Source organism: Heterodontus francisci, chromosome 5 (assembly GCF_036365525.1).
Source record: "Heterodontus francisci isolate sHetFra1 chromosome 5, sHetFra1.hap1, whole genome shotgun sequence".
In the NCBI taxonomy this organism is placed as follows: Eukaryota; Metazoa; Chordata; class Chondrichthyes; order Heterodontiformes; family Heterodontidae; genus Heterodontus; species Heterodontus francisci.
In genome coordinates this window covers 173,255,619-173,268,603 of record NC_090375.1, presented here as the reverse complement: position 1 = coordinate 173,268,603, position 12,985 = coordinate 173,255,619, and the positions used below count along the sequence as shown (strand labels likewise).

Here is a 12,985-nt window from a genome sequence, read left to right as displayed (position 1 = left end):
CTAGGCCCAACCATTTTCAGTTGCTTCATCAATGACCTTCCTTCAATCATAAGGTCAGAAGTGGGGATGTTCGCTGATGATTGCACAATTTTTAGCACCATTTGCGACGACTCAGATACTGAAGCAATCCATGTAGCAATGCATCAAGACCTGGACAATATCCAGGCTTGGGCTGATGAGTGGAACAAATGTTACTTGCCTCTTAAGTGACAGGCAATGACCATCTTAAACAAGAGAGAATCTAACTATCTCCCCATGACATTCAATGGCATTACAATCGCTGAAGCCCCCACTATCAACATCCTAGGGGTTATCATTGACCATAAACTGAACTAGAGTAGCCATATAAATACAGCGGCTACAAGAGCAGGTCAGAGGCTAGTAGTCCTGCAGCGAGTGACTCACTTCCTGACTCCCCAAAGCCTGTCTACCATCTACAAGACACAAATCAGGAGTATGATGGAATACTCTCCACTTGTCTGGATGGGTGCAGCTCCAACAACACTCGAGAAGCTCGACACCATCCAGGACAAAGAAGCCTGCTTGATTGGCACCCCATCCATGAACATTCACTCCCTCCACCACTGACACACAGTGGCTGCAGTGTGTACCATCTACAAAATGCACTCCAGCAACGCTCCTTTTTAGACAGCACCTTCCATACCTGTGACCTCTACCACCTAGAAGGATAAGGGCAGCAGTTGCATGGGAACACTACCACCTGCAAGTTCCCCTCTAACCCACACCCGATCCTGACATGGAACTGACTTCACTGTTGCTGGGTCAATATCCTGGAACTCCCTTCCTAACAGCACTGTGGGTGTACCTACCCAACATTGACTGACTGCAGTGGTTTTAGAACCAACTTCTCAAGGTCGATAAGTGCTGTCCTAGCCAGTGATGTTGACATCCCAAGAACTAATTTAAAAAAAACAGAGGCCTGTACCGCTGTTAGTTTTCCAGGAGGTTTTTTTTTAAATAACAAGTGAACTTTATTTTTACAATAATCAGATTTAAATGCACGCTATGCTCAAATCTCTATCTCTTTGTGTATGTGTGAGTGAGTGGGTGGCAAATATTTTCAAATATTGTTTAATAAATGACTTATCTTTAATCCTACAAGAAAACTGATCATTTCTCCGTTTGACCATTAAAACACTTGGACAGAAAGATTTTTTTTTAAAAACTGTCTACTGTCAGTTGAGAGGTGAAAAGTGGAAGTCATCCATATCATCTCTTCACCACTCACCCGCGTCTGTAACAATAGTTATACAAGAGAACAATGACATCCAATTTGCAAACAACAATATCTTATAGCAGATGAGAATATGTTCTGGAGTTAATTTGTTTTTTTCATAATCTTGATTGAGGGAGCAATGTTGGTCAGGACACCAATAGAACCCCCTGTGAATTTAAATGTTGTCATGGCATCTTTAGCATTCACCTGAACAGGGAGACAGGGCCTAGTTTAATGTCGAGCCCCCAAAAAACCCAGCACCTCTGACAGTGCAGCAGTACAGCACTGAAGTATGAACTTTATGTATTCAGGTCCTGAAATTGGGGATGGATAGACTCCTGACCAAGATATTAGAGGAAGGGAGACTGAAAACGATCAGTCTGGGTACTTGTGATACGGGAAATGCTGGCAGAGCTACATTGACTGCCCCATCCCTCATTGACCTTCTGACTAACTTGCTGGATGGCTTCAGAGGGTGTTAAAAGTCACACAGAAGTCAGAATAGGAAGGGGTGGAAGGTTTCCCTCCCTGAAAGACTGTTAGTGAGCCAGTAGACTTTTATGGCAATCTCTGCTTTGTGGTTACATAAATTACCAGATATGTTGAATTCAATTTTACAATTTGTGATAGTGGGATTTAAAGTAGAACTAACTAGGTTGCTAGTCCAGTACCATAACGTCTACACTATGGTACAAGACAAGGCCCTGAATATCAGATTGAGCTGGATTCATTCATTCTAGAACCTCAAGACTGCAGAATGACTTACTTCCATCAGTCAGCACTTGATCTTGCAATTTACATATTTTTTTAAACTTAGGCAGTATTTAGGTAATGATAAACTTGATTTCTTTTGTATTCTCTTTGTCACCCTTGGTGTCCTGAATCATGGGCATTTGATTAGGTTTAATTAACAAAAAGAAACTTTAAATATACTTAAGTTAATAGCTTTTTTTAAATTTGTAACTCCAGGAGCTATCTGACCTTCGACATACCCACAATAAACTGAAGAAGCAATACCAAGACAAGATGGCAGAACTCACTCACTCCAATAGAAGAGTTGAACAACATGAATTGGAGGTGAAAAAGTTAAGACTGCGGGTAGAAGAACTGAAGAAAGAACTGGCACAAGCAGAAGATGAGGTTTGTAACAACACCTGGTATTAAATATTCAAAATGATATTTTTGTGTAAGTAATCTGATTTTTTTTTTATTATTCGTTTGTGGGATTTGGGCGTTGCTGGCTAGGCCAGCATTTATTGCCCATCCCTAATTGCTCTTGAACTGAGTGGCTTGCTAGGCCATTTCAGAGGGCAGTTAAGAGTCAACCTATTGCTGAGGGTCTGGAGTCACATGTCGGCCAGACCAGGTAAGGATGGTAGATTTCCTTCCCTAAAGAATATTAGTGAACCAGATGGGTTTTTACAACAATCGACAATGATTTCATGGTCACTATTTAGACTAACCTATGCAACATAATGCATAGTTAACATTAACTTATTGAACCTTCTCCTCGCATGTTCAACAGTTTCAGCCTCAGGATAATCTTTCAAAATTTGGAGGTAGATAAAAATAATTTATTTATATTATGATGGTTGATCAAAGATGATTGTCAAATGCACTGTCACTATTTTAGTTTTTTGTGTGCAAGCGTAGATACAGTTAGGGCTAAAACCAATAACTGAGCTTCATAAACTTCTTGACATCATATAATCATACAGCACAGAAGGAGGCCATTTGACCCATTGTGCTTGTGTCAGCACTTTGAAAGAGGCATTCCTGTAAGTGGACTTCATGTCCCTTATGAGAGCCAACATGCCATTTGTAAAGGGTAGCTCATTTCTAACAGATCATTTGAATTTTTTTTTGAGGAAATAACTAAAGCAGTAGACAAGGGAATGTCTATGGTTATAGTTTAAATGGATTTCCAGAAGGCATTTGATGAAGCTCCACATAAGAGACTGTTAGCTAAAATTAAAATTCATGAAATTGAAGGTAAATTATTGACCTAGTTAGGAGATTGGCTAGACAATAGGAGATAGAGTAAAGATAATGGATATGTACTTGAATTGGAAGGAAGTGACTAGTGGTGTCCCACATGAATATGTGCTGGTGCCTCACTTTTCACTATATGCATTATTGACTTAGATAACACAATTGAGAACCATATATCCAAGTTTGCCACTGACACAAAGATTGATGGCATAGTAAGCATTGTAGACAGAAGCATAAAATTATAAAGACATTGATAAATTAAGTGAGTTGGCAAAACTGTGGCAGATGAATTTCAATGCAGTAAGTGTGAGGCCATTCGTTTTGGACCATAAAAAGACAGATCTGAGTATTTTAAATGATGAAAAGTTAGGAACAGTGTTGGTCCAAAGAGATTTATGTAGTCAGGTACAAAAAGAAAATCAAAATGTTAATGGGATGTTAACCTTTATAACTAGAGAGCTAGAATATTAAGGGGAGGAAGTTACAGCTGTACAAAGCCATAATTGGACCACATCTGGAATACTGTGTACAGTTCTGGACACCGCACCTTAGGATCTATTGGCCTTGGAAGGAGTACAGTGCAGATTCACTAGTATGCCACCAGGGCACTAAGGATTAGATTATGCAAAGATATTGCATAAATAGGCTTGTATTCCCTGGAATATAGAAGGCTAATGGGTGATTTGGTTGAGGATTTTAAAAAGAATAGATAGGGTAAATAGAGAAACTTTTCCCACTGGTGGATAAAGGCCTACTCGGTTATAAAATTGAAACCCGACCCAGGCCCAAGTCCTTTTAATTTTTTTTTTTCGCACCCGACCCAAATATCGCAATAAATTTAATGATATCAAACATGCTTTGGTGCTCTACCTTGTCCAAATGGTAACACTTGTGATCCTGTTCATCCATTCCAGCAGCAGGCTATTCCTGCAGATGGAGTTGTGGGGAATCATGGGTGAGCCTGATCCCGTGAGGCAGGACAGTCCAGCCCGATCTGACCCGAGCCCGAATGCTGGACTCGGAATATCGACCCGACCCGCCCCGAACCCGACACATGTAGTCAGCTTCGGGTTGGGTAGCCAGGCTTTACTGGTGGGGATGTCTAGGACAAGGGAACATAACCATAAAATCAGAGCCAGGCCATTCAGGACAGAAGTTAGGAAACACCTCTCATGCATAAAAAGATGGTAAAAGTGTGGAAACATCTCCCATAAAGAACAGTAGATGATAGCTGAATTATTAATTTTAAATCTGCGATCGATAGACTTTTGCGAGCCAAGCATATTGAGGATATTGAGCCAAGGCAGTTGGATACAGTTAGGATACAGATTGGCCATGAACGGGCTCGGGGATGAATGGCCTACACCTGTTCCTATGATCTTGTTTGTGCTTTGTGCAGATCAGTACCCTTTACAAAGAAACAAATGTTTGGTTACTTATATGTACAAGAAAATCTGTCTGACTTCTGTTGAAGGGACTTGCATATACTAATATAGTAACACATTGGCTACATTACCAGAGAGTGAGATCAACATAGCAAAAATCCAGTTGTAATCCATTTTCCAAACCAGGACACTTTCCAACAGGACTGTCAGAGCAAATTCTCCTGAAAGGAAATCAATCGCCCACTCGTTGCACACTTCATGCAGGATGGTGGGGGAGGGAGGGGAAAGAAATTCAACCTCATTTCACCAGTTTATTGGGTATAAAACAAAGGAACAGCTTTCCAATATTGGGCTGCAATCACCTACATCTAACCTGCACCCAAAGTTCCCGAGGCAATATATTATATTGGGCAATTTTTTAAACGTTCTAGGCTGCCAGCTGACAGGAGGGGAGGCCATATTATATTATTTAAATAAAGATCTTGCACTTGCTTAAGTACCCTTCTGAGATATTGGGGTGTGGCAGCACCTGATTGGTTCATTCTTGTCTTTGCCGAGCAAAGCGGGAATCAGTTGACAAACAGGTTACTTTAGGGATGTTTAAAGGGATCTGCACTTCCGTTCAAGTATGTCACTTATTAGTCTTTATAGGCTGTTGATGTGCTTTTGGCCAATTTTATGGCTGTTTTGATGGGTTTTTGCTGTTGACAAGTCTTGGAGAGTGAGTTTCGGTGGATGTTTCAGTCTGTGTGGGGATTGGCTTCAGCAGAATCTTAACAGCTGGATATGCTGCTTGGTCTGCCTTTGGTGCTGGAGCCTGGGGAGGAGGAAAAGCAGCAAGAAAGCCGGCACAGACCAGGGGAGACTGCTAGAGAGGGCAGAGGGGAGGGTGCAGGAGACATTACATGATATAGATTATTAGGAACCGCATGTCTTTCCCGATAGTGGAGCGGTTTCAGGTGGCTGTGCTTTACCAGAGAGACAGTGACTGAGTTAAGTCACCTGGTGCAGCCCCAGCTGCAGCCCAGCACCAGGACAGGCACTGCACTGTCCATGGCTTTTATGGTCACGGTTGCTGTCAGCTCTTATGCCTTTCGGCCATTCCAGATGGCAACAGATGACATGAGCAATATGTCAGTTTGCTGTGTATAACTCCATGAGGCAGGTCTTTGCTAAGTGGCAAGATTTCATCAGCTTGCCCACAGAAGCTGCCAAGCAAGAGAAGCAAAATGTGCGATTGCCTGAATTACTGGATGTCTTCAGGTGCAGGGATCATCAACTGTACCCATGCAGCCCTGCATGCACCCTATGAACAACCAGCAATTTGCTACTACAGGGAATGCTTCCATTCCTTGTACGTGCAAATTATCTGTGACTGCAGGCAAAGAATCATCCAAGTCTGTGTCTGGTTTCCTGGGGCAGCAGTAATGATGTTTTCAGCTTGCACCAGTCCTGAGTCGCCCCAGGTCACCAATGTCAAACTAATTGTTCGGAGATGAGGGGTATCCCCTGACCACCTGGCTCATGATTCTTTTCAGAACCCGAGCACAGATGTTGAAGAGCACAACAATCGGAGCCATGCCTCCACTAGAGCTCTGACAGAGCTGATCACCTGGGATTCTGAAACACTGTCTGGTGTCATGAAAACCACACCTGCCAAAGTGAGACATGTTGATTTTGTCATATGGAACATGAATTTTGAACTGTTGCTGGACTGAAAAAATGGCTGGCTTAAAAGACCACTGAAACATGGCTGCACATATTTGCATTCTAAAAGGACAGTGGCTGGAAACATGACTGCTCGTTTTGTATTCTAAAAGACAGTTGAAAAAAAGAGACAATGGGAACTGTTCACTGATTCAATTAAAAAGGATTGGTCTGGGCAACAGTGATCCACATCTTGTCTAAGAGACAGCACTACAGCCCTCCACCGAGAGCTTTGAAATCCACAAACCGCAGGAGTGGTTGTTCCAAATAAGGGATTAAGCAGCTAAACAAGTTTGAAAGTGTACACTAGGCCCCAATGAGAACTGCAAGACAACCACAATCAAAGAATTTACATCAAACCCAAAATCTAGTAACTGAACTCCAGCTATTACTTTAAACCTTTCTCCTCATCTGTCTCTATTTGCGTGTGTGTTTATCGCATATGCATGTTAGTGTGGTCGCGTTGCATATTTCTAGTAGTTTTAACCGAATTAGAGTTTTAAGGTGAATAAACTTACAGCTTTCTTGTTTAAATCTAAGAAAACCAGTCTGGTTGATTTCTTTGCCATTACAATTAGAGCGGTGAACAAGAATTCACTGAGGGGAAGCTTAAAACACGGTGTTTAAAAAAAAATTAAACCCTATTACAGCCAAACCAGGCAAAGGCTGAGAGGGGAGCCCTAGACCCTTGCCTCACCTGGTCGTAACACTGGGCAAATTTGGAGGTGTCCTTCAATACAGACCCAAGAAAGTCTCAAGAGTTGCATGCTACACAACTGTAAAGCGGGCAAGCCTTGGAGCTGCTGGAGGAGGAACAGCAAGAAGGAAACCAGGCAACAGAGTCCAGATGAAGAGAAAGGCCCAGCAGTGCTGCAGGAGCTCTGAGACAACAAATAATTTCGAGAGGTTCACTTAAAGAATTCCGCCCCATCTCAATTTACCAACATACAGAAGGGAAAAAGGGTAGGATGATCAAAAACCCAGTGGCACAAGTTCTCTGGTTATACCAGTCACTCTGGTTCTGTTGACTCTCACTTTTTTTATTCATTCGTGGGATGTGGGCGTCACTGGCCAGGCCAGCAATTATTGCCCATCCATAATTGCCCTTGAGAAAGGCGTGGTGAGCTGCCGCCTTGAACTGCTGTAGTCTATGTGGGGTAAGTACACCAACAGTATTGTTGGGAAGGGAGTTCCAGGATTTTGACCCAGCAGCAGCGAAGGAACAGCGATTATAGTTCCAACTCGGGATGGTGTGTGGCTTTGAGGGAAACTTGTATGTGGTGGTGTTCCCATGCAACTGCTGCCATTGTTCTTCTAGGTGGTAGAGGTCATGGGTTTGGAAGGTGCTGTCTATGGAGCCTTGGTGCATTGCTGCAGTGCATCTTGTAGATGGCACACATTGCTGCCACTGTGCATTGGTGATGAAGGGAGTGAATGTTTGTGGATAGGGTGCCAATCAAGCGGGCTGCTTTGTCCTGGATGGTGTCGAGCTTCTTCAGTGTTGTTGGAGCTGCACCCATCCAGGCAAGTGGAGAGTATTCCATCACACTCCTGATTTGTGCCTTGTAGATGGTGGACAGGCTTTGGGGAGTCAGGAGGTGCTGCAGGATTCCTAGCCTCTGAACTGTTTTTGCAGCCACGGTATTTATATGGCTACTTCAGTTCAGTTTCTGGTCAATTCCTGCAAATAATGGGCGGAATATTGAGGCCAGCAGGAGTGGGAATGGAGGCGTGGAGCACTGAAGAATAGGGACAGATGTACTCGTCTGGAAACCCGGTGTCGTGATATCAATTCTGGATTTTGTCAGTGGCAGGAAAACTCAGGTGGTGTTGATGCCTTGATGTGGCAGGACTGCAGTTTAAATTGCTGAACAGCTTGTTGTAATACATTTGCATTGAAGTGAATGCAATTCAATGAGGGGTTTAGAATTTAGTCAACCGCAGGCAGGGATCACGCGCCTTCTGATCCCCAGTCATTGAAAGGTAGAGGGAAGGCAGCCGTGGGGAGCAGAGGCTTTTGTCTGCCTGCAGTGCAGGGAACTCTGCACGGGTGGGCTCATTCTCAGGTGACCGGATCGGGTCGCTGTAGTATCAGCCATTGGGGTCAGGTGGCCTTTGTAACGGGTGACAGGGCTGGGTGGCTATTGTATCAAGTGCTGGGCTCTCGGCAAGGGTGGGTATTGAAGGGCATCAGTGCGTATTCCAAGGGAAGTAGCAAAGGGAAAGGTGCCAAGGCAAGTTTGTCTCTGCAAAACTGCGCTCTGGATTGCTAATGACCAACACTCATCCTTGTGGACCTCTGGGGCGCACATCAGCAGCCGTTCAGATGGAGGGGGGACCAGGATGCAACTGCACCTGCCTGTGAAGCTCCAAGAGGAGAGCAGCAACAGCCAGCCCCACCAAGAAGGGCCCACCTGCGCCAGAGTGTGTACTGGACTCATCTCGGCTACCTCAAAATGTCTAAGTGGCAGTATCCCCAATGACTGTGGTTCTCCAGGGGGTCCATCACCGACTTATGTGTCATGGTGCAGGACGAGTTGCGACACATGGGCTTCAGTGGGCACTGAATGCCCATTCCCTGAAGATCACTATAGCACACTACCTCTACGGTTTTGGCTGTTTTTCAGGCATCCACCGGGGACATGTGTGGGGTCTCGCAGACAGCAGCTCGCTACTGCATCAAGGAGGTGACCAATGCCTTGTACAAGAGGGGCGGTGACTGTGTACGCTACTGGACCGACCATGACAGTCAGGTGGATAGGGCCATTAGGTTCGAGGACATTGCTGGATTTCCCCCAGTCACAGGGTGTGATCGACTGCGCATATCCGGCCATCAAGGCTCGCCCGGAAGAACCAGCCGCCTTTTATCAACAGGAAGGACTTCCATCAACATTGTCTGTGACCACGGAAAACATTTTCTGCAGGTGTGTGTTCGCTTCCTGGGAAGTGGCCATGATGCCTATATACTTCGACAGTCCCAGCTGCCACAGCTTTACAGCACACCCCCCCCCCCCCCGCCCCACCCCCCCCACTACACCCACCCCCCTCACCTTCAGGGAAGGATTCCCGGGGACAAGTAATACCCATTTAACATCTGACTGTTCACTCCTGTGAGGAACTCTCACAATGCAGCAGAGACGAGGGCCATTGAGAGGTGCGCAAGGGAAGCAAGAAACAATCTCATACATACCCAGTTCTTGCCAGCATGATGGCCTCTCAAAGTGGACTCAATAAAGATTCACCTCTCTGTATTCTGCCTCTCACTTTCTTTCTATCTCGAATCCATTCCTAGCGCCCAGCTGCACCACATACTCTGGCAAATCTGAAACGCAAAACAAACATGGCCTGTGACTACACTGACAGCCCACTGAGAGAGAAAGGCTGATGGCAGCATCTCTCAATTCAGGTCTGAAAGAATGAGCATTTCACAACAATGAATGTGAACTCTATTTGTGAAAACAGTGCAGAGAACAATATAAAGGACTGATGTAATACACCTGTGAATCCCCAAATGTGTCTAGGTGCTCTGATTTATATGTTTACAAGCATTTCTACAAAGTGTGACCCCCTGCATTAGTAACTGGGTTGGAGGCAGGCTGCTGATCATGCTGCCCCTTGGCCTGTGATAATTTTGGTGGAGGTCCTCCTGGCTGCCTGAGGGGTTGCTGCACTGGTGCAGGACTCTCCTATGACAATGTGGCTGCTGGAGCTGGGCTCACTGACGGAAAGGCTGAGGAACTGCTGTCCACACTCTGAGCCCCCGGAGGGGAGCCCCCAGCTGTGGAGGTCAGCCTCTCCTCCCTTTCAAGGATCACTTGAACCTCCCTGCTGTCCAGAGAAGAATGAGGACCTGGAGCCTCCAGGCACCTGTCCTCTCACCTTGCCACTGCTGCATTGAGCTCTTGGCCATGGCGATGGGGTGTAGGTCTGAGTTCATCTGTGGGATCCGGCTTTCCCTGAGAGTTGCCAATCTCTCGATGGAGGAAGCCATGCGCTCACATGCCTGAGACATGGCAGCACTCATGGCATGGATGGACTCCTCCATTGTCTGCTCATTGCTGCGCATGGCCTCTAGTATAGCACCGCCAAACATTGCCTTACCTCTCTCTGCAACTCCAGCATGCCCTGTGCTGTGAAAGGTCACAGACCTGAAATGTTCACTTTGCTTCTCTCTCCACAGATTCGGCCTGACCTGTTGAGTATTTCCAGCATTTTCTGTTTTTATTACAAACATTCGTGGGTTAGTTTGTGTCGATCTCTTCATGCCAACCATGTGTTATGCGGATCTCCAGAAATATAGTGGAGGACATGTGCACACTATCAATCCTCACACACTTGTGCGGAGACTCCTGTCTCACCATCCACTATTGAACGGGATGCCTTAGGCCCCCACGAGCTCAAGTGCTTCCTCCTTAGCCGTTGACAGAGGCTGGAGATCTGGGATGCCTCCACCATTCCTTGAGGTCTCCCTGGTGTTATGGGCCCGTTTGATCTGCAAGTAGAAAGAGGAAAATAGTAAGACATCGCAAGAAGAGCAACATTTTTGCTAGTGGCAGCATCTCGTTTTACTACATGTCTTCTCCCACGTCAATTCTCGGGACGTAGCGGGAGTCAGCTGTGAAAGAAGGCAGCCTGTTGCCGAGATGCAGCCACGCATCTGTCAGGATGTGGTGATGCCCAACCTCTTGCCAGCACCTTTTGTGGTCACTCCCTGCCCATGTCATGCTCCCTCCTGCATAGCCACATGCGAGTCCCAAGGAGGAGATGGGTATGGAGCACTGACCTTGGCAGAAGGTAGGAAGTCATTGACCCTCTTGCAGCACTGGACCCAGTTCCAGGCATGACCACACGGCTGTTGTCCTCCGTTTGGTCAGGCGGGAGGACCTCTCCTTGCAATCCAATGGAAAGGGGATCTTCTGCCATTCCCTTGCAGCCTGGAGGAGAATCTCCAGGGATGCATTGCTAAACCATGGGGCCACCTGGTGTCTTGCCTCAGCCATGGTGTGAGGTCACTCCCACTCCATCCCAATGGTGATACGTCCTTCTCTGGGGAAAGGGGCGTGGTCCAGGAGTTTCAACCCCTCTTCAGCTGGGTCCATCAGCACTCCAGCTTCACTGAAAGGCAGCAATATAAGCAGGGACGTCAGTGCTTTAAAGATGGCGCCAGCACCTACATTGGATACATCTGCCGCTGCAATCACTGCCTCTGCACCTGCCCAGTCACGTGATTTGACAGGCCCCGCACCTTTTGTTATGATAAGTGGCTGCAGTCAGCCGGCTGCACACATCACAGGCAGCAACAGCACCCGCTTCTGGGTCCACCATCAGGATCCTTGACGGGGTCACTAAATTCATCCCTCTTACAGTGGGAATAGTATGTGGATTGATGGTGGCCTTCTTCCTGTCTTACCTGCTCTCTTGTACTGTGTGGCAGGTTGTCCTGCAAGAAGTGAGATATTTTGAGGATGTGCATATTAGGCTAGTGTGTAAAAGATGGCATTGTGTAAGGAAATTAGGAAAGTAATTTTGAGGGAAAGCAGCAGGTGCAGAATATGGCAGTAACAGCAAGAGGATGTGGTGTTGACTATGCTGCAGTAATTGGAGGTGAATGATGGGAAGTGGGGAGCAGAGAGTCATGAATGCTGGGGCTCCATGAGGTGCAGGGCTAAACAGAGAGTAATGAGAGATATGACTTAGGCGTCTTACTTTAGCAGCCCTTATCAGATCATTAAACATCTTTTTGCATGGTAACCTAATCTTAGTTGTAATTCTTCTCAACCTGTTCTTCCACCTCTACTCACTAATACCAGGAAGCTTGTCTTGCTTCTGCCACCGAGAGGATGCCTCCTCCTGCTGAACTCCCCCATCAACACCCAGAGCCGTGCCAAAAAATTGAGTATCTTTCCTGCATGACCTCTGTGTCTGCCATTTTACTGTTCAATTGCAATTCAGTTGAATGCTGGCAAAGTGCACCTCCCTTTTTAAAAGGTGCAGTTTGCCTTTAAATAGTGTCAGTGATGCCCGATTCCCTACCTCTCTCGCTCCCCATCACCCATCCCCGCACAATTCCATTTAGGTGTTTCACTAATTTTCCAACCAATCTTAACCAATTTCTCTCCCAGGTAGTCAAGATCAAGCAGTGTCAAGAGAGTGAAGATAATTGGACAGAGGGCTAGGGCGAGGAGGTGGAGGGAAAGGAGGTAGACAGGACTGAGAAGAGGACAGGAGGGAAGAAGGCAGATTTGAGGAGGGAAAGAGGAAAGGAGCAGAAAGGAGGCGAGCAGAAGAAGGGATGGCAGAGAGGAAGAGGGAAAAGAGAAAGGGAGGGGGTGGCATAGGATGGGCAGAACAGAAGAGATGGGGGGAGGGAGAGAGAGAGAGGACTAGACGGAAGGTTGGTGGAGAGGAAGGAAGTTTGATGTGGAAGAAAAGGAGGGAGAAATGACAAAAGGGGACATGGGAGGGAGCAGAAAAAGGATGACATGAGATGAGGGGCATGGAGGTGCTGGTCAGAGTGTCTTGGGAGAGAGCACTGGCATCGGACTGATTATCTGGAATATCTAAAAATGCAATCAATAGTGGGAGGGTCTATAGCTGTGTGGACACAATAAATATTCCCACAGGAGTGGGGAGAGTCTCTATTGAACATGCAAAATGTTCTTAA

General features: G+C 46.0%; 1 protein-coding gene across 2 annotated transcripts in view; it reads left to right on the top strand.

The window, feature by feature from the left end:
- LOC137369646 (coiled-coil domain-containing protein 102A-like) overlaps nt 1–12,985 on the top strand; it is a 698,074-nt gene that overhangs the window by 459,598 nt on the left and 225,491 nt on the right. For both annotated transcript variants that reach the window (XM_068030982.1, XM_068030981.1), the window contains one exon: nt 2,207–2,377. In XM_068030982.1, the coding sequence (XP_067887083.1) occupies nt 2,207–2,377 (171 nt within the window). The remainder of the gene's footprint in view (nt 1–2,206; nt 2,378–12,985) is intronic.